The 21216-nt window shown below is 66.0% G+C and overlaps 1 protein-coding gene across 3 annotated transcripts in view; it reads left to right on the top strand.

Moving 5' to 3' along the window:
- Window positions 1-21216, top strand: part of MAD1L1 (mitotic arrest deficient 1 like 1) — a 162034-nt gene that overhangs the window by 80311 nt on the left and 60507 nt on the right. For all 3 annotated transcript variants that reach the window (XM_080676393.1, XM_080676392.1, XM_080676391.1), the window contains one exon: window positions 9464-9608. In XM_080676393.1, coding sequence (XP_080532519.1) covers window positions 9464-9608 — 145 coding nt within the window. The remainder of the gene's footprint in view (window positions 1-9463; window positions 9609-21216) is intronic.

Raw genomic sequence — 21216 nt, 5'->3', positions numbered from 1 at the left:
GCAGGTGTGGGGTGCTCTCTGGGGACCTTGCAGGGTCGCTGTCCATCTGAGGGGGAGAGTGAGGGAATGTCACAGGCCGGCTGTGATGGGGGCTGAGGTTTGGGGAGAACCTTCGGGGCTGACTTCACTGGCAGTTGGCAGTCATTCTGGGGAGGACTCTAAGAGGAAACCCGAAGGCGTGGAAGAGACGTGGGGGAGGGGAGGCCCAGGGAGGGGTGCCGGCAGGGCTGTGTCCCTTGGCTCCCGGGCCTGGCCTGGTCAGAGGAGGCTGCCGGAGAGCAGGGTGGCCCAGCCACCGGGCCCAGCCCTCCTCGCCGCCAGCGGAAGTTGAGATGCAGTTGGGATAGTCTTTTTGCAAACCGCTTCCTCAGCACTTCGGTTATTATCATGTAAATGGGCTGCGTGGAGTTGTGCCTGCGTGTGGGTGCTGCTTTGGGATGCTAATCTCAGCCAGATGGCCACTTCGACATCCGCTGCCTAGGAGGGATTTGTGTACAGAGAAGCACTTCCTTTGTCACCAGCCGCCGCCTCCTCTTGCTGCTGCGCCCTCGGCATTGCTGAGCAGCTCCTCCTGAAAGAGTGGGGAGCGCTCGGGTGGAGCCCTCCGGGGTGGGGGGTGGGGGGCGGGGGCACGCCGCAGGCCAGGAGGCGGCCCTGGGAGCCCTGACCTCGGCTGGCCCTGTGCGGCCTGGCCCCGCCCTGGGGCCACAGCTCTGAGGGAGGGCGCGGGCACAGGTGCCCTGGGGCTCTCTCCCCCCTCCCCCTGAGGTCGACCCCCTTTCTGTGTGAGACATTTCTGGTGACTCCAAGTGTAGCCCTGACGTCAGTGACCGCCAGCACGTGACTTAGGAAGGACTCCCGTTCCCGCCACGCCCACGGTGTGTCCAGAGTCACTGGTGGGAGTGCAGGGCCGCAGTGGTGCTTCCTGTGCGTCCTCCCTGGAATGGGTTCGAGAGGCCCACGAGGCGGGACTCGCATCCCATTCGCAGGTGAGGGCTGAGTCAGGAGGCCCTGCGGCGCTGAAGGCAGCGGTCTCCGGCCTCGGGCACCCTCTTCGGCATGTGCCCCAGAGCACTCTCGTTAGAAGGCTCCAAGTCACGGGTGTCTCTGATCTGTGCCACCTGTCCCCCCGACCCTGCTCCTCACGCAGTGAGCAAGCAGTAGCGGAAGGAGACTTGGAAAATTCACAAACAGGTGGAAACTAAACAACATAGTTCGTCATAACTGTTAACGTGAGAAACGTTCAGACCTGCGAAGGACTTTTGTGAGATGATTTGAGCCAAACTGTCGACAGCTGCCGGAAGCAGAGCCTCACCGGTTGGGTAGGGCTCTGGAGAATGGGGGTCTCACCTTGTGTCACACGTGACAGTCACAGGAGGAGACGTCTCGTAGGCGGGTCCCATGAAATCCACTGGCGATGGATTAGGGAGGCGGGAGAAAGCGGAGTGGGGAACCTCTGGGACTGGGTGAAAACAAAACGATAGACACCTGCTTCTGTTACACAGGTGGGTGCAGGGTAGTTAACAGCCAGGAGCATGGTAACAACAACAGTGGGGGGGGGGTCTCTGTCCTGGAGCGCTGGTTGTGCCATGAGGGGTCCGGAAAGGGGAGGCACAAGTTGAGGTCAAAGTTGAAATTTGTCAGGGAAGATAGTGGGCCGAGGACATGACTGCCCACCATAAACTTCTTTTTATTTTTATATTTTTAATGTATTTTTATTGATTTCAGAGAGGAAGGGAGAGGGAGAGAGAGAAACATCAGTGGTGAGAGAGAATCGTGGATCGGTGGCCTCCTGCATGCCCCTCACTGGGGATCGAGCCCGCAACCCTGGGCATGTGCCCTGACTGGAATCGAACCCGGGACTCTTTGGTCTGTAGGCTAATGCTCTATCCACTGAGCCAAACCAGCCAGGGCGAAACTGCTTTTTAACTTAAACAGTTTTAATCTCAGACCATCCTTTGCGGTTACTTTAGGTCTCTGAGTGCGTAAGGGTTACGCAGGCCTTCCCTGAGCCTGTCAGGTGAGCAGGCGGACCCTTTTCGTCCACATAACGGAGGGGTCAAAGAAAGAAACCGGCCGGCCGGCGTGGCTCAGTGCTCACGAGGAGGCCATGGGTCAGTTCCCTGTCAGGGCACGTGCCTGGCTTGTGGGCTCCATCCCCCGTTGGGTGAGGGGTTGTCTGCAGAAGGCAGCCGGTCAACGTCTCTCTCGTCATCGATGTTTCTCTCTCTCCCTCCCTCCCTCTTCCTCTCTGAAATCAATAAAAAAAATTTTTAAAAAGGAAACCAGTGTCCACAGCCTGCGAGTCCTAGACCCCGGAGCAGGCTGGTGGGCAGGCCGCAGGGACGGCGCCGCTGCTCCTGGTGCGGCTCCTTTCTGGGGGAGGGAAGCTTCCCGAGTTAGCGCTGATGTTGGGCAGCATCACCGATACACTAAGAACCACCGAGTCCCTCCTCCTGGAACGGGCGCCCGGGCCCCGTGGGCCAGCCTGTCCAGGTAGCATTGCGCTGGGGGCACGGGTGGCACGTGCTCTCCCAGGGGGGTGGCTCAGCTGCCCGGAGGCAGGCGGCACGCGGAGTGGAGATTGGGGAGTGTGATGTGGGAGAGGCCTGGGGGCTCACGCCCACCACCGTGTTCCGGGACATTTATTCCCTGCTGTGACCTGGGGGGCGCGCACCCCTGTGCCCCCACACAGGAGCGCTGTTGGTCAGCTCCCGGCTGTGAGCTGCGGCCCTAACTGGAGGCTGGCTGACCTGAGCGTGAGCTCTGCTCCTCGCTGCCTCCTGTCCTGAGCGGGCCATCTCCACGGGCCCGTGGTTCGGGAGGCCACCCTTGTCACCGGCGATGGCGGTGTGTGCTGGGTGAGCTGGGAGCGGGTGCTGACGCTGCTGGGGGTCTCCCGGCAGCGGGAACGTGCCGTGCCCCGAGGTCCTGTGCGCAGGCCCTCTCCTTGGCCCTCGCGCCCCGCCTGGCCCAGGTCTGCTCCGCTCCATCCTCTTTCTGCTCTGAGTCCAGGGTCACCAGGGCCTGGCGGGGCAGCCGAGGCGCCGCTGCTTGGATGCGCAGGAAACCTGAGCGGCTCTCGGAGGCGGTGACTGTCCCCCCGAGTGGCGGTGAGCGGCGCCGTCGTCCGCCACAGTGGCTCCCGCACAATGGGCAGGAAGCCTTTTCCCGGGCTGGCGTGCTCACCAGCTGCATTTCCTGTCTCTAATCTGCTCCCTGCAGATGGCCCGGCTCAGGCCTCGGTGCTGCTGCAGCCGCGCCCCGAGCCCTCTCCGCTGGCTGTGGGTGTGATCGCACCGCGTGGGCTGGGCGGTGTGCCCCAGGGAGATACGGCGCACGGTGGCTCCCCCATCGCTGCGCCCGGCTTGCAGGGGACCTGAGTCAGGACCTGGAGGTCACGCGCTCCTTCTCCTCACCTGGCCTTGGGGCCAGTGACATGCCCGGCAAGTGGAGGGGGGCTGTCTCCCCGGGGACAGGCTCCTCTCTCCTTCAGCAGCTTCCCAAGTGAAGTGTGGGGAACGCCACCAGCCTTCACTCTGCCCTCTCCTTCTGGACACGCAAACTTCCCTCGGACTTGGACTGACAGGTCTTCCGAATGCTGTGGACTGTCCCCCGGCTCCGCCCCTCCCAACCCTGGCCCAGCGCCAGTCCTTCCTGCACCCCGGGAAGTAGAGTGACCGCGGGCTGTGTGTCCCCGAAGCGCCCTTTCCCAGATTGGGTCTGTGTGGGAAGTAGACCAACCTGGAGGAGAGTGTGAGTGGTCGGGAGCGGGCCATGTGCCCCCTGCCCGGTGGCCCCCCTGGCTCCTGGGTCCAGGCCCCTGCCTGGAGGTCCTGGCATCAGTGCCTGGCTGCCCACTCGGGGCGGGTGAGGGTGGGCTCACCTCTCCAGCCCTGACCCGCGGTCGTGGTGCTGGCTGGGTGTCTCCCGTGCGCAGCCCTCGCCGTTGTCCTGCTGGCTTCTCTGTGCTCTTGGACATGGGAGCGTGCTCCCTGCGCTGGAGACCCGCTCTGCTCGGCAGCGCCTTCTGTGCTGCTCCCTGCTCCTGCCTGGACCAGGGCCTGCGGGCACCCTCCCACCTGCCCGAGCACCTGGGCCTTTCCCCAGACCCGCCTCTCCTGTCCGAAGCTCTCCGCTCTGGGCACGCCCTGCATGTCCCTCCGTTAGCTGCCGACTCTTCAGGGCAGAGGTTTCTCTTCCCACTTTGCTGTCCCTGCAAAGGGGACCGACAGAGACCCCTCGGCAGCTGGAGCGGGAGTGTGCTCTGGCCGCAGCCACTCGCTCTCTGGAGCCTGAGCGGGACCGCGCTCCTTGGTTCTCGGTCCTGCCGGGAGGTGCCGGCGGCTGGACAGGTGCCCACGAGCCCCAGATCTCACTGCCCACGAAGCTCCTGCCTCAGCCCTGGCCACAGGGAACCCGGTCCCGGCCTCGCTGTGTTGGGAGTCTCCTCACAGCTTCTCCTCACAGCTGCCCGGCGGCCTGCACTGCCAGGCCCTCCTCGGAACATTTGTCCCTGGCACCCGCATTCCCCGCGGAGGTCACAGCCCCGGCCTCCTCCCCTGTGGTCGCCTGGCACGTGCTCCCGTGCGTCAGCAGAGAGCACTCCCAGCTCCCAGCGCTGGCCCTGCCTCTGCGGCAGCTCTCTGAGTCAGTCCTTCAAGTTCAAGAGGGCGTGAGCTGCACGGAGTCCGGTGCCAACTCCGAGCCCCGGCCGCGGTGGCAGGGAGCAGGTGAGGGCTGCTGCTGATGGGACAGGAGCAGGCAGCTCCCCCCCCCCCCGTGCCCTCGCCCTCCCAGGAGGTCATGGCAGAGAAGCCAGGACTCTCTCGGGGCCACTGCAGGGGAGCTGGGGCGTGTGCTCGTGGCTGTTACCCGGGGGTCACGTGCTTGGGGAGAGGGCGCCTCCGGGGCGGAGCTGTCTCTACAGGGAGACAGCGATGCTCCAGGAGGGAGACGCCAGCATCCACGCAGGAGCCTCTTCCCCAGGGACGACTCCTGTGCCGAGGCCCAGGCAGCAGGATGGCGGGAAGAGGGACGGCCCAGCGGGCTTGATTCACCGGCGGCCCCGAGGCGGCCGGGCACCGGCAGAGTGCGGGCTGGTGGAGCCCTGCGTGCACTTGCCCAGGCGTCAGCTTCTGCCATCTGTTGTGGGGGCGCTGGCATCTCGGCATCGGAGTTGCTAATGGGGTTCTGGGGGGCTGCCACCCACATCTACCCACTTGTCACCACTTCCCTGTCCCGGGGCTGCTGGGGTGTCTGAAGCTTGTTATTTCTCCGCGTCCCAACCCCATCCACCCTGGACTCTGCCCGAGCCCCCCCCCCCACCCTGCCTGTGGCTCCGCCTTCCTTAGGGGGAGGGAGCCGGGGCTGGACTGGGAAGGAGGCGGGGCGTTTGGCGGCACACGACCTGGCTGGAGGTCACTGCCCTGAGGCCAGTGGCCTCTCCTGGAGGAGTGACCTGAGCAGGTCGGGGACATGCGACTGCTCCGGGAGCCCCTCCTCAGCATCCCTGTGCCACAGCGACTCCTGAGCTGCCGGACGGTCCACGGCGACTGCCGCCACATGGGGAGGCTGTGCGTGTGTGGGCGCTGGGGGAGGGGAGATGGCGAGAGGGGGGCGCGCCCCTGAGAGGACCAGCATTCCAGGGCCGAGGCCTGCCAGGCTGCAGGGCTTCCTGCTGTCGGCTCCGCCGGGCAGCTGGTCCCGCAGGAGTCGGCCTGCCTCCGCAGCTCTGCCCCCGCTGGCCCTCAGGCCGGGCTGTGGGAGGGCAGTGCCCAGCCTGTCTCGGCAAGGGGCCAGGGAGATGTGATTTTGTCTTTTGGGGCCACACAATCTCTGTCACAGGAAAGCAGCCACAGATGCCACGTAAGTGAGGAGGTGAGCTGTGTCCCAGTAAGACTTCACTCACAGAGACGGGCGGGGCGGGGCCCGGTCCAGAGGGAGCGTGGCTGTCCATCGGCTCCCGGCCCGGCCCTCCCACCTGCATCATGACCTGGGACAGTGTGCACAGGCCCTCGTCCCGCCCTGTGAGGCCTCCGTGGATGATGCACGGGAAAGCCCACGGCCCCGCCCTGGGCCAGCACCGCCGCACCGGGCCACCCGGTGTCCGCTCTGAGCCGCCAGAGGAAGGGCTCCTTCCGTAACTGTCCGCCCTGATTAACGGGGATCGCGGCTCCCAGGGCTGCGGCTGGGACAGGCAGGGCCTCACTGGGCTTGCCCACGGGTCCCTGCCGTGTCCTTACTGCCTGGGCCTGTGGCCTGGCAGGAGCGCGTGCTGCTGTGAGCCTGGCACCCAGAGCCAGCCTTGCCTGGGCTCCCCACCATTGCTTGGAGGCCCCCTGGCTGGCGATGACAGGCTGGTAACGGATCCCCGGATCGGATTATTCATTACGGTTGGGACGGAGTTGAAATTGCAGAGGGTAATTTTCATTCTCACGTCTCAAGGTCAGACGGGAGTGCTTCCCGTGGCCTCGCTGCTCCGGGGATGCACGCTGCGTGGGATGGGAGGGAGTGAGGAGGGAGCGCCTCTGGGGAGGCCAGGCCGTCAGCCTCCTCGCTCCCGGGGCCTTCCTTTGATTGGTAACTATTTCAGCCTCTGCTTTGCTGATTCTTTGCTTGTGTTTCCAGTGTTTGGATGTTAATTCTTTCAGAGAAACGTAATGACACTTGGAGGCATCTAGGATGGGGTCAGATGGTATAAATAAAGACAGCTGCAGGCCACGTGGGCCAGCGCCTCCGCTCCCTCTCCAGGCAGCCGGAGCAGGACCCCGAGCACAGGCCACCTGCCCCCGCCTCCTGCCCCCGCTCTCCCTCCTCCCCACACGTGCCCAGCAGCCTCGTGGCAAGACAACAGAGCCGAGGTCCTACCGCCAGCTGCACCCTCGGCCTGTCCCGCCGTGTTGGCCAAGGCGGGCCCGCGGGGAGGGGCGGCCCCTCAGGTAGACGGGGCTCTGGTCTGAATGGGAGCCTGCGTTGCCATCCTAGCCGCCTGACCTCGAGAGGTCTGTTCCCTCGTCGGGAGTGGGGACTGGTGGGGGCAGGGCGCTGGCCCTGTGTGTGCCGTGTCCTGTGCGGCACGGACGGCTGCCCGAGTGGGACCTCGGCTTCTGCTTCTGCCGTCCGTCTGCGTCCCGCGGGGGGCGGCTCAGCGAAGCACATCTGACGATGTGAGCAGACCTCAGCTGCCGACGCCCGTCCCTGCCGCCAAGGGCTTTCCCGGGACGCTGCCAGACCCCCCCAGGTGCCTCCTGCTTGGGGTGTGGCTGGAGACGGTCAGACGCGGAGGCCTGGCTGGAGGGACCGAAGCAGAGGCTGCTGGCGGGGTCGGAGGGCTGTGCCCTCAGAGCCGGAGAGGAAGGTGCTCGGGGTTTGCGTGCATGCGAGTAAGGCATCACGGTCCTCAGTTTCATATGGACATGCCATTACTGAGAACTCGGTGCACCTGCAGGCGTATTGGTGCCAGCCCGCCGGAGACCCCGTCCGTCCTGAGGGCGCTGGTGGGAAGCCGCCCCGTGTGAGGTCCGTGCCTGCGGGAAGTCCCGTCAGGGTCGCCGAGGAAGGCCTGCGCGGCCCAGAGTCCCTCTTGTTCTGCATGTGGGGTCTGGCGGTGGCTGCTGGATGATGACGCCCGTGTTGTGTTGACCGCAGGCAAGGCTTCGTGTGTGGCCTGCGCTGGGGCTCCCCGGAGGGCACTGTCCTCCCGGCAAGTCTTGCTGGGGCGATGGCCAGGCCTGGGGCCGTCCGCACCACGGGGCGAGCGTGATGGCCGCTGGTCCCGGCACCCCCTGGACAGCAGGACGGCGGGGGCCGGGCTGGAGCTGGGAGGAGGGAGAGCAGGGAGGCAGGCTGCGCGGCCGTGGGCGGGGGGCCCGGCCCGTGATGTCCGAGGAAGGCCTCCTGCCGCTGCGCGTTCGTGTCCTTCCCTGACCCTGGGAGTGGGCACGTGGGGGACGTTGTCTGAGAAGACGACATGAAAGCGGCCGCCGGGCCAGCACTGCGCAGCTCAGACGCCGTCAAGCAGGCGAGCGATCGATAAAGGCGCCGCCTCCCCCAGGAGCTGAGAACTTCGTTTTGAACTCCCAGCGTTCACAGAAATGCCAGCGGCCTCAGGGCACGTGAGGACGGAGCAGGAGGTTTAATGTTTTATGAGTTTTCTCTTTCCTTCACAAGGCTGAGCCTGAACACAGAGGACGTCCGGCAGAGGCAGCAGCGCTGGGCGTGGGGAGCCCCGCGTGGCCGGGCGGCCAGGTCCCCTCTCCTGCCGGGGGGCGGGGGGCGGGGGGCGCGTCTTCCAGCAGGCGGCTTGAAAAGCGCCCTGACGCACTTTGCACTGGGTTCCTGGGAGCTGTGCTCTTGGGGAAGCCAGCCCCTGCGTGTGACGCCCTGTCCTCCTGTGCAGGTGGTCAGGACCCCGCCACCCCGTGGCCACACGCTGGCCTCCTGTCCCGTAGACTTTACACACGGAAGTGAGCCCTCTGGCCAGTGCCGCCAGCTCTGCTTCCCCGAGCTCAGCAGCGTCTGCGGTCCCTGCACTTGGTCTTCGTTCTCGTGGTCTCTTGTACCCTTCCTCGCACGTGGCCCTGCTCCGTCTGCCCTGCCCCGGGCCCTCCTGTAGGCCACTCTGAGGGCACCTGCCCCCGGTGCGGCCCTGTGCTGAGCCTCGCCCTGCTCTCTCCCAGCGGCAGCCCCCACCACCGTCCCTCGCCAGGCCCTCCCCTCCCTCCCCTCACTGCTCTCCCTGGTCGTGGACTCGCCCTCGGAAGCCTGCAGAGGCCGGGCCGGGCCGGGCAGAGGCCACTGGGCGGGCCTGGGAAGGACAGGGGCCGTTTGGGGAAAGAGTGTGAAACCAAACTGAAGGCACTTCACCCCCCTAAACCCCCCCCCCCAAGTGAGAGGTGGAGGTCAGTCTGTGGGCGGCTGGGAGCTGAGAGGCTCTAAGCCAAGTGTCCATCCTTGCCTGGGGTCTGAGGGGACGGCCGGCCATGGACCCAGGGCGGGCACTGCGAGCATAGCGGGCAGGATGCTAGGAGCAGAGGTGACAGCAAGGGCAGGGCCCAGGGCCGGCGGAGCGGCCTCCGGAGCTGGCCTAGAGGACCTGTGGGGCCCCCGCGTCAGTGTCGGAGCTGAGGTTGGGGTTCAGCTGCTCCGGGCCGGGCTGGGGCTCGACTCCCTGCAGCGCGGAGCTGCTCACCTGGCGTGACGCAGGCAGCGCTGCTCTGGCGCTGGAGCCCCTTCAGGCCTCGGTTTCCCCGTTGTGTGTGGGGTGCCCGCTGTTGGGGTCACCCTGGGTCCGCGGGAAGCAGGCGCTCTGAGAGGCTCCGAGGACTGTTCAGGGGAAATGCCAGCGCTGCACGTGCAGCTCTATTCTGAGACCAAGTGACGTCGGCTGGGCCTGGTGGGCCTGCGACTGGGGTGCTGCCGGGACCCAGCCTCACCCTCTGCCTTTGCCTTGTCTGTGCAGCGTCCGGGAGCTGGACAAGGTCAGGCAGCAGCTGCAGGAGGAGGTCCGCCAGGTCAGCGCTCAGCTGCTGGAGGAGAGGAAGAAGCGCGAGACGCATGAGGCGCTGGCCCGCAGGCTGCAGAAGCGGGTCCTGCTGCTGACCAAGGTACGGCTGCGGGAGGCCGGGCGGGCGGGCGGCGGTCACCGGTCAGGCTGGGCCTGCTCGGGTCAGCAGCGCCCAGCCCAGCCCACCTCGGCCACTGGGTTTTGTCTGCGGCGCCCGCGTCTGCCCGCATCTCCACCGCGCTAAGTGCACTCGCCTCACGTGCCTCGTCCTCACGCCTGGCTCAGCCCTGCTCTGCGGCTTGGGCAGAGCGCCCCGGGGGCCGGCAGGCTGTGGTGGTGTCCTGATTGGCAGGAGGGCTCTGACATGCTGTCAGGAGCTCTCCAACCCAGTGTCCCTGTGGGCTGAGGCCTTTGGACAGCTCTGTGGGTCCCAGTGCGTCCTGGGTCTTTTGGGGGCAGCCCGCTCTCCCGCTCCCTTCCACGCTTGTGTTTGGCGTGAGGATTCGCCGCGTCCAGACGTGCTGGGCAGACGCGTTCTCGTCTGTTCTTTGCCCAAAGAGCTGTGAGCTCTGGCTCCACAGGCCGAGTTCCCTGGAGAGCCGTCTGAGTGTTTGTGTGGAGCTCATTAAAGATGCCGCCTTGGACGCTGACATCCTAGCAGACGGGGAAGGAAAAGCCCGAATCTGTCCCCAGGTGCTCCCTCCCGAGGCCAGGCCAGGCTGCGCGGGCTGCGGCCCCTCAGGAGGCGCCGTCTGGCAGGCGGGCCGCTCTTCGTCATTCCTGATGGAGACCTACGCTCCTCGCCGCCGGCCTCCTGACCACGGAGCTCTTACAAAGCGAGCCAGGTGCCAGCACTCGGGCGCCGTGGGGTCTCTGCCCACCATCGCCGTGCCCGGCCGTCCTCAGAGAAGCTGCCGCGTGATCTGGGCGCCGTGTGGCTGTCCAGGGCCTCCTGCCTCACAGGCCCCAGTGCTGCCTCGGAAGCCTGGGCTTGGTGGGCGGCCCCTCAGGGCAGACTCTTCAGATGTCCTCCCGCTGCCTCCTGGCACGGAAGGGGTACGGCCCTGGCCTGGTCAGCTGGCTCAGTTATGGGAGCCAACGCTGAGGGCCTCGCGGCCTCCCCTCTCGCCCCCGTCTCTGTAGTGACTGCCACGTTCGCTGGACAGGAGGCGCCGTGACGGGGTGTCAGGGCCCTGGTGCAACTGCAGTCCGGGGGGCGGGCAGGCGGGAGAGCCCAACACACACCCCCCCGTGCACACATAGCACACACATACAACACACATGCACGCACACCACACACACGCGTTCATGCACGCACACATGCTAACCGTGATGGGACGCACAGGAGGAGTTTTCGGGAGCTGATGTCGGGCGGAGACGTGCGGGCTCGCTGTTTATGAAAGGGAGGCCTGGGGAAGGTGGCCCTGTTGGTGGAGAGCCGACGAGGGAACGGGCCAGGAGGAGCCGCCAGTGCCGCCACCGCCAGACCAGGCGTGTGGACGCAGGAAGGAGGCGACAGCTCCACAGCATCGCCCGGCTGCCTCTCAGGCCGGGTCAGGAGCTGCCCGCTCCAGGACGGGCCGGGCAGATGGCGTGACGCTGCGCGAGGCTGGGCGGCGGCAGGTCTGGACTTGACCGTAGGCGGGTGAGACGAGGCGGAGCTGCGCCCCGCCGTGGGAAGCACAGAGGTCTCTGGGAGGACAGGTGGGGCCTTCCTGTGCGACCCCAGAACCGTCGTCGGCCGGCGGCGCCTGTGTTCCGGGCGGGCCCGCAGGCTCCGTGGGGACAGCACTCGGCCCGGGAGCACCACGGAGGGCGCAGGTGAGGCTGCTCGGGCTGCTGCGCGGGAAGGCCCCGCGTGGCCGCACCTGAGGGCGGGCGCCTGGTTTCCAGGCGCGGTTGGTTCCCTCCGGTGACGCGGTGCTGCTGCAGGCGGTTTGCCCAGCGCTGCTCGCCTGGTGCTCGGCCTCGGAGCTCTCGGCGCCTGTCCCTCTGAGGGCCTCACGCGGCGTCCGCACCTTCTCGCCCCTCGCTGCCGGGGCTGCACGAGGCCCTGCTTTTGTTCCGGGAGCCTGGCTGCTGTGTCTCCTCTGACCTGAAGGCGCAGGGAAACCTGCTGTTGTGGGGACACGGGAAGGTGGCGCTCTTGGGACGGAGATCACTCTCCGCTGGACCTGCCGCCGGAGCGAGGGCCGGGCTGGAGACCGGCCACACTTCAGCCGGCCCGAGCAGGACAGGCTCCCCGGGACCACGCCTGCCAGGCACGGCCCGAGGGCCCGGCGGTTGCCTCAGGCCACGACTTGGCAGTGGCAGGCAGCTCGTGCTGAGCAGACCAGGTGACACCTACCTGCGGGGCAGCTGGGCGCACGAGGCCGCACTGAGCATAGCTGGCTGCCAGAGTTGCCAGCCAGCGCCCGCACCGGCCCGCAGCCACCAGGGCCTCCACGCCTCATAGCGCACCACGCGGTGTCCCGTCAGCACCGAGGGAAAGAGCCATCTCCTGCTTGGAGCTCAAGGCCAGTGGGTCAGCTCCAGGTCCAGACACTCCGCTGGAGGTCAGCCTGCGGCGGCCGGAGGGCAGCTGCACACCCTTGGCAGTGCTCCGTGTCCCCACCCCCAGACCCCCTGCCTGCCCCCCACTCTCTGCGGGGCTCCCAGCCAGTCCCCGCGCCCTGGCGTGGCCCCCACTCAGGCTCACTGACGCTGCTCTTACCGGCTGGCGGCTCCCCCGGGTGCCGAGTCCCACCAGGGCACCTGCCCGCTGTGCGGAGGACAGAGGAAGCTGTGGGACCCTTCTCTCATCGGGTTCAGTCGTCCCTGCCCGGAGGGGCTCTGGCGTTGCTGGCAGGATGCAGACCCCCCCCCCCCCACCGCACAGCGCCGAGCGTGAACAGGTGGTGTCAGCCGTTATCTGTCGCTGTCCCCTCCGTGCTGCCTTTTCCAGAGCGTCCCACGGACGGCGCCGCACAGCCCGTCAGACTGGCTTCCGTCACGTAGTCACGTAGTCACAGGCAGCGAGGGTTCCTCCGTGTCTCTTCATGGCGGGCAGCGCTTCCTTTTTCCCGCTGCGTAACGCCCCACCGTCTGCGGGACCAGTTGGTTTATCGTCGCCTGCTGCCGGCCGTCTGGGGGCTGCCGAGTCCTGGCAGTTTGGAGTCTGTACACACGTGCGCAGGGGTTTGAGGACATGGTTCACCCTCCGTGTCGGCCGCTTGGCCAGTCTCCAGCTCGAGTGCTTCCCACTGGCTCTCCTGCACTGAGCTGCGCCCTCTGCCTGCGCCTGGGAGGCGGGCACAGGCCAGGAGGGCGGCGGGGGGGCCAGGCAGAGGGTCCCGTGGCTGCGCATCTCAGATTCTCCCGCTTCCTGTAGTTGCTGCTCTGAGCACGTGACTCAGACCCTGGGAGCCTGGACGGGGCGTCCGGGGGACTCGAGGGTCAGGTGAGGCGTCACCAAGCGCAGGGGCTGGGGCGTAGGGAGAGGAGGTCGGCCCCTCCCGCGTGACCCTGCCCCTGGCGGCCTGGGCTCTGGTGCGGCAACGCCCACAGGAGCCTCTTCCCTGAGAGAGAAGCGGTTCTGGCCGCTGCTCGGGCCGGCAGAGATCAGAGGCGCGTGCTCCTCCTCCTCCTCACACAACCGTCCTGGGAGTCGGCGAGCCCGCGAATCCAGTAAAAGGTTTCTCACGGATGCCTTCCTTCTCAGTGTTCAGAGCTGAGGTCTTTGGTGGCCCAGAGGAAGCGCCTAAGCGCTCATTCCCTGCCCTGTCTTCTGCAGACGGCAATCCGTGTGGGATCCGGCTCGCTCCGTCTCAGAGCTCTGCGCCCCTGTTCCCAGCCCCCACCAAAATGTGGAGGGGCACCATCGCGGCCTGAGGGCGGCGTGGAGAAGGGGGTGGGGGGGCGGCTGGTGAGGTGGAAGGGGACGGGTGCGGGTAACCTGCCGTTTCACCCCGCGTTATATTTTCGTTTCTAACATGCTGCACGGCAATGCTGTCTCGCCAGGTAGCTGTCCGCTCTCCTGTGACCCGGGTCCCGAGGCCAGGGCCGCCTTCCTCTCAGGGCACGCGGCCTGGGCTCACCCCTCAGCCTCGGCCCATATCCTGGGTGTCCGAGGCGGAGGGACCAAGCCTTGAGGACGCGGCTGCCGTCCCCAGGGCAGGGCTCGGACGGACTGGGAGAGACTAAGGCACGGGGTGGAGCAGGCGTGGCGGGCACAGCCCTGGCCCGGCCCTCCCCGCCCCGCCCCGGGGGTGTCCTGCGGAGGCTGAGGGTCCGGCAGGCCTGGGCGGACGGCCGCACCAGCCTCGTGTCCTTGCTGACGATTAGAATCCCTCTCGTCGTGTGGAGACCTGTTCTCTCTTAACTCAATTTCGAAGAAATCCAAATCTTTGAATAACCTTCATCCTGAGAGGAAAGGAAGTGGCTGCAGGTGAAAATTGATGGTCACGCCAAAGACATGGCTCCCTGCCAGCTGCCTCTCAAGTGTGCAGCTAAAAATAGCCCGCGTCTCGCTGCTGCTGGGCCGCCTCCAGGCCACTCCCGGCGCCTGTCCCCGAGAGGCTGAGGCTGCTGGGCTCCGCTGCTCCGGCTTGGGGGCACGGCGTGGGCGGCCTGGAGGGGGCCGGTCAGCTTTTCTGGTGCACTGGGCAGCTCTGTCCCCTGACCTCTGCCCCCGCGGGGTTCTCCTGGGGTGTGGCCCCACCGTGCAAGTCCTGGGCCCGGGGAGCTGGCAGATGGCGGGGCCTGCATGCCCGTGCGCGTGGGCCCGTTGGGCTGCGTGGTTTTCCTGCTCGCCTGGGCAGTGGTTCCTCCTAACCGGGGGATGTGCCTCACTTGGCACCCGGCCAGCCTCTCGGGCCTTAGCCAGTGTCCACACGCATCTGGGAAATGCCACGCGCTGGCTGCCCCACCGCTCCGGCGCCTGCTCTGTGCTGGGCCTGCCGCCGTGCGGTGGCGTTTCCTCCTATAGAGGTCCTTCTCTAGGAAATGTGAGTCTGCCACGGGTCTGGCCCTGTGCAAGTGGCACTCATGGGCAGCAGTGACTGCCAACCAACATTCACCGAATTACTGTATTTCCATTAATGTTTTTCTCATAATCCCACTTACAAGTCCTTTGGAAATTCTGAGTTAGTATCTGCCAAGTCCCTTTTCTGGACGAGGAGGCTGTGGCTGGGATGGGGCACTGTGCCAGGACAGTATGAGACGGCGCTGCCTGCCTGTCACCGCCCGGGCCCGGCAGTGGATGTCAGAGTGTATGCATGTGAGTGAACACACGGGAGTGTATGTGTGACGGCAAGTGCCTGTGATGGCGTGTACACGCAAGTGTGGTTGTACATGCACACGTGCCTACACCTTTATGAGTGTATGTGCATGTGAGTGCACATGTGTGTGCGTCTACATGTGTGTGTGTCTACATGTGTGTCTGTGTGAGTGCATGTGAGCGTGTTTGCAAAGCCGGTGGTTTTTTGCAGGTTAGCTGCTTTTCCCACAAGCCCCCACGGAACATCGGGCCCAGTAGACAAAGAGCGGCCTGGCCATCGAAATAGTTATTAACCAGCAAGGAAGCTGGATCCGTATTCACAGGCGCAGTGTCTCCGGCTGGCGGGATTAGCACCATCCATCATCCCGTGGACAGCAGTGCAGCGCGGTGCCGCCAGCTCTGCACCGGTTAGCTTTGCTGTAGAGAGCAGCCCCCATCCAAGGCCAGGGAGAGGAGGCACTTCCTCCAGGTCCGGGCCACCCAGCGTGATCTTGGGATTAGGCCGAAGAGCCTCGTCCCCAGGGGTTTGAGCTCAGGGCGACGGTGCGACCGGTGTCCGTTCCGTCCGGACGCTCGGGCTGTGGGCAGGGCCAGGGCAACGCTGGGCCCCTTTCCGGAATTCTAACGCTTGTTTTGCTGGAGGTCATTGCCAGCCTTGCCCTGTGTCTAGAGAGGGAGAGCGTAGGAATAACGTTTGCCGGCGGCACCTGGGGGCTTGGGAAGGGAGAGGCTGGCTGGGCTCTTGGCCCAGCCGGTGGAGACAGGGAAGGGAGCTTGGAGGTGCCCTGGGGGTCCGCGGTGGAACCGGGCCCTCGCCCTGACAGCTTCCGCGTTCACCGAGTCCGGAGTCTCATCTCCATCTGTGGAGTGGGTCCATGCAGGGGGGCCTCAGGCAGCAGGCGTGATCCACCAGGCTCTGGCCCGTAGACGCCTGGCTGCCCTGCCCTCTGTGCCATGGGCCTGACCGAGGCATTATAGCATCGCTCTCTAGGGGTTTGCTGGGAGGCCTGGGCACGGGGGGTGGTGCTGGCGCGGCTATGCCAGCCCCCCCACCAGGGACCTTGGCTCTGGACCTTGGGTTCCCAAGCTGGCACTGGGGCACCATCCCTGCGCGGGGCCTGGTTTCTAGTAAAGGTGGGAGAATTTGGACAGGTCCTGAAGTTGCTCCTTCCGAGTCTTCACTGCGAGACTAGGAGGTGCTTGTGAGCAGCGGGCCCTGCAGTGCTGACCTCGCGCAGCGCGCCTCTGCTCTGGGGGGTCTGGACAGTGGGCGGGCCCTGCACCCTGTGCCCGCCTGTGGACCCTGGGTCCGAGTGGCCTGGGGCTTTCAGAGACAGATTGGAGGCAGGGCCCGGGGTTTGGCATGGCAAGCAGCCAGGGCAGGTGGGGGGCACTGCCAGCTGGGGGGTGCTGTCCCCCGGAGCCGCCAGCTGACAGCCAGCCCGCTCGGCCCTGTGCTGCAGGAGCCGGCGCCCAGTGTGGTCGTGAGGGTGCGTGGCACCCTGGGGGTGGCTGGCCTCCCGGGACCCGGAGAGTGTCTGCATTTAGTTTTCGTTGTGTCTGTCCATGCTCCCCGCGCACCTGGAGCCGGCCTCTCGGGGGCCTGGCTGAGGAGCGAGCGCATCAGGTGACAGATGGCCCTGTCCTCTGGGGGATCCAGTCAGACCCACGTCCCAGCAAGTGGCGCTCTGTCCCAGCTCCTATGGTCTCACGGCTCTTAGGAAGCCCTGCCGGCTCCAGGAGGGGCTCTGAAGCAGGCCCCAGCCCCGTGGTGGTTCCATTAGCCTCCGCTTAGGGACATCGCTGGTCGCAGTACCTCTCATGCTGTGTCTGTGCGAGCAGCTCGTTCCCCCGCGAGCCCGAGAGGATGGCACTGTGAGTGCCCAGGGCCGGCTGGTGCTGGGGCGTGGCAAGGCGACGCGTGGGGCAGGAGGGCCTCTCGCTCTGCAGGAAGTGCCAGGGCTGAGCTCTCTCCTCATCGCCGACGGGAGCACTGGGCTGGCTGCAGCGCCGGCAGCCGGGACTTGCTGGCCTGCGTGGCAAGCATGGCTGGCCCAGACAGGCCTGTCCCCAAGCCCCGGGCCTGGGGAGCAGTGCAGACTGCACAGGGTAGGGTCGAGGTGGGCGCCTCCGAGATCCTGGCTCCGGGTCCCTCTGCCCCAGGAGACAGTGGCTCAGTCCAAGGGGCCTGGACCCAGTTCTGGTTCTGCCCGCCATGGGCTTGGGGCACACAGCTCTCCCCGCCAAGCTTCTGCTTCCTCCAGAAACTCAGGAGGACGGGAGCAGGCCGCATGGGCCGATTCCCAGCGATGCCACCCCGTTCCCCTGCTTCCCTCAGCCAGGCATGGCACAGCGCCTCGGAAACGAGCATGCCCTGTACACGGAGGCGAGTGCTTGTGGGCCTTCCTGCCTGGTATCCTCCCGCGTCACAGGAGCAGCGAGTGGGCACACAGGGCCCCCCACACAGGAGCCAGCTGCCCAGCGAGCTGCTGCGCCTCGTGCCCCGCACGTCCCTCGCCCAGCCTGCTGCTTCTTGGACCAGTTGGCACACCTCCTCGTTGTCACCCAGGCCACACGCCAAGCTCTGCAGGGACCCGGGCTTGCAAGTCCACAGCACCATTCCCAGTGCGTTTCCGGCGTCTCCTCCTTCCAGCTCAGGCCCAGGTGGCCTCTTTGGTGTCTCAGTCCTCACATGGTCCAACCTGAAACCCTGTGGTGTCTGGGGCCAGAGTGCAACACTCAAGTCCACCCCCATTGCCACCGCCTCCTGCACCCGCTCTGGGGTGCTCTGCGGAGAAAAGGGGGGTGGCACCTCCTCATGGCGGGCAGGCTGAGTGAGCGCCCGTGAGCCAACAAACACCTCCTCAGAACAGCCGACAGGTGCGCCTGGGTCATTTCCCTTCGCCGGCCTGGACATCCGCCTCCCCACGGCCCTCGCACGGCTCCCTGCCGGCTGTGGCCAGGGTCGCGCCCAGGGCCCTGCCTGCTCTCGGGGGCACGCGGAGAGCCGGGCTGTCCACATCACTCCCAGCCCACCGCCTGCAGCCTGCGCTGCTGCAGAGCGGGGCGTGCTGCGTCGTCGCTGGCCGGCCTGAGCCTTGTGGCTCTGGGCTCAGCCACCACGGACTCGGCACCGCTGCCATCTGGCCGGGTGGGTGCTGCCGAGCGGGAACGAGCCAGGCCTGGCCCGGAGCTCGCTGGGCCCCACCGCCTGCAGGTGGAGCTGGCCCTTCTGTGCAAGGACAAGGCCGAACCCACGTGCAGGGCCGTCTGTGAGGACGCTGCGACCAGGACATGCTCAGCAGGTGGGAACAGCTGCCCGCCCGGCCTGGCTGCGAGAGCATCCCAGTCCCAGGTGACGGTCACACACAGCATGTGTGGGTGGGACACCCACATGTCACTTTGCCGCTGGCCCTCTCCAGCCCCCCTCAGGCCTCCCCAGGCCCTGGGGGTGGGGGGACCCCGAGGAGGGCTAGAGAGCTGTCAGAGCCACTGCTGCGTGGGCTTTGGAGGATTAAAGTTAATTAAAGAGCTTCCTCGCTTTCGTTTCTCCTCTCTGCCAGCTATTTACATGCTAATCGGGCCCTGCCACTGAGAGTGAGCAAGGTGTCAGCTCCAGGCCGTCACCACGCGGAAACGGGCGAGGTGAGCGCCGTTTTATGTGCTTACCCTGCGTCCCGTGGACAGCGGAGGCGGGAGTCAGACACTTCCCCAAGTCAGGGCTCGGGCTTTTAAAAAACACTTTCTGAGCTGTCTGTGTGGCTGACTTGAATCTTCTCTGCGAAGGCTGCGTCTTGGCTGAGTAATTGGATGCATTATGCATGGCGATGTCTCTGCATAAGCAATCTTGTAAACAAGGAGGATGCAGGAGCCGGGAGCGGACTTGCTAGGCAAGCTGTCCCCTAGGCTGTCCTCGTGAAGGTGACAGCTTCTCAGCCCTCGGCTCCACGTCTGGAGGCACAGGCACAGGCACAGTGCGGACGGGTCGCTGGAGGGACGCGTGCCATGAGGGGAGGGGGGGACGCTTCAGGTGCAGTGCCCGGGTCTTGGACCTGGTGTCAGCTGTGTGCCCTCGGGAATGCAGACCCCTCCCGGCACCGGCCTCTGCTGGGTGGGGCTGGCGGCCGGTAGGCAGGGAGGGTGGGCGCCACGTGCTTCCCCATCAGCCCCGTCCCCACTGGGGCTGCTGTGGTGGAGGTGGCATCGTTGTGACCTGACGGAGTCCCCCTTCCTCGGGCAGAGGGAGGGCTCAGTGACCGTCATGCATAGAGACCTTCCAGCCCGTCCCCATCTGCCGTCGCTCACACCTATCGAGTGTCGCTCATGAGCCAGGAGCTGTGCTGAGCACCAGTTTAGGTGCTTAGGGTGGCACCTGGCACAGTGCCCGGCACCTCGACGAGGCCAGTAACTGAAGGAGCTGAGGGCGATTTGGAAGAGCAGCCGAGACTCCTGTGTCCGGGAGGCAAGGAGAGGGAGCTCAGCACCCAGACCCTGGCCGCCCCTGCAGACAGCACGGGCTTGGAGGGCCAGGCTGGGGGCCTGGGACCCAGGGGACAGCACGGGGTGAGCTGCCGCCTTGGTCAGACTTGGAGGTGAGGGGGCCGGCGGCCCTGCGGGGCCAGGGTGCGTGCGGCTGTTTGCTTTTGGTTTGGGGGAGCGGCTCCTGTCGAGTCTCCGTGCTCACCGCCCAGCTGCTGTCGGGGCACTGGCCCTTTTACTCTCCCGCACGGAGCCCCACCTGAGCCCCCTGGTGGCAGGTGTCCCGCACGGAGCCCTCCCAGTTACCAGCAGCCTCCTCCTCCTCCTCCTCCTCCTCCTCCTCCTCCTCCTCCTCTCCTCCTCAGGGAGGCGCTGAGCCCAGTCCTGCTCCCACGGGCCGCGGAGCCCTGAGGGGGGACACTGAGTGAGCGGCCCTGGCCAGGTCTGCAGGAGGCTGCCGTGGGGAGCAGGCAGGTGTGCTGCAGTCGGAGGCGTGTCCTTGGCAGCGGACGCCTTCGGCTCTAGACCCGCCCCCTCAGCCTTAGTGGCAGCAGAGGGCCGAGGCTGAGGGCTCCAGGCGGGAGTGAGTCTGTTACTTCAGCAGTCGGGGGGCCGTGGGCCAAGGGGGCGCAACTGCAACCCCCCAGCCCCACCTCGCAGGCTGGGAAGGGCCTGGAGAAGCCAGGACGCAGGAGAGGCCTTGCCGCCTCCCAGTGCCCTCGGGGCTGCTGCGCGGGCCATGCGGTGGAAGGCGGACGCAGAGGGAGCCGGAGGCAGAGGGAGCCGTCTGTTCCTGTCCTGTGCCCTCCGCCCCGAGGGGCCTGGACAGGCCGAGGCACACGACCTTCCTCCCAGGGCTCTTCCCTGGCCAGGTACGGGGTGTCTGACAGGAAGAGGCGCAGAGGGTGAAGGGATATGTCTCACCTGCCTGTGGAGCTGGCCTTGCGTGGAGCAGGCAGAGAACCGCGAGTGAGTGTGGAGCTGTGGTAATGGCCAGAGAGGGGAGCAGAGTGTGTTGGGACCCTCCCCCCCACAGCAGGCCCCGCCCTGGGGCACCGCTGAGGCCCCTATACCCCCCCACCCCCGCCCGCAGCCTGGGAAAGCCCCGAGGTACCCAGTGGGGGTGCAGTTGCAATGACAGGTGTTTGTTTTTAGTAAGTGGAGGCCACTCCCAGGAGGTTGGACTAGTCGTAGTGACCCGAGGCTGATGGGGAGTAGGCACCATGAGCCTCAGTGTCCTGCTCAGGTGACCTTACGCACCAGGGGTGTGAGCTGAGGCCGAGGCCCTCGAGCCACACACGTTGAACTGCGTCCTCTCACGCGGTTTTTCAGTAAATTCACCGGGAGGATTTGGAGATGGTTTTTCAGTAAATTCACCGGGAGGATTTGGAGATGGTTTTTCAGTAAATTCACCGGGAGGATTTGGAGATGGTTTTTCAGTAAATTCACCGGGAGGATTTGGAGATGGTTTTTCAGTAAATTCACCGGGAGGATTTGGAGATGGTCCTCGCGCGAAGCCGTTGCATCGGGACCGGCTGCGGCGGTCGGTCCTCCCTGTGGAGAGGCAGGAGTCCCCTCCTCCCTCGGGCGGCAGCGTCCTGTCTAAAGGACAGTGTTGATGTGGGGACTGGCGGCGGTGGCAGCCCTGCCCCTTCCCTGCTTGAGCATCAGGCCGAACGCCCGCTCCCCGCGGCACCCACGTTGTCGGCGGGTGGGGCCCTGCTGTGGGGAGTGGATGCTGGGGGATGCATTACACAACCTCCATAAATGAGAGGGATCTGTAACGGAGCCGTGTGAAAGCAAAGGGAAATTGCTTCAGGAAATCTCAATTGATTCCCACTCCTCCACAGTAGGTGTCGTAGAGCTTTTTATCAGGAGGTGGAGTTGTAAGAACACGGATTGCTGGGGAGAAGCACAGAGCCGGCCCACCCCTCCGGCTGCGCGGAGGTGGGTGGCGGGGGGATGACACAGG

Source organism: Plecotus auritus, assembly GCF_963455305.1.
Source record: "Plecotus auritus genome assembly, chromosome: 6".
NCBI lineage: Eukaryota > Metazoa > Chordata > Mammalia > Chiroptera > Vespertilionidae > Plecotus > Plecotus auritus.
Note: the sequence above shows the minus strand (reverse complement) of the source record. Positions and strands in the feature narration are given on the sequence as shown.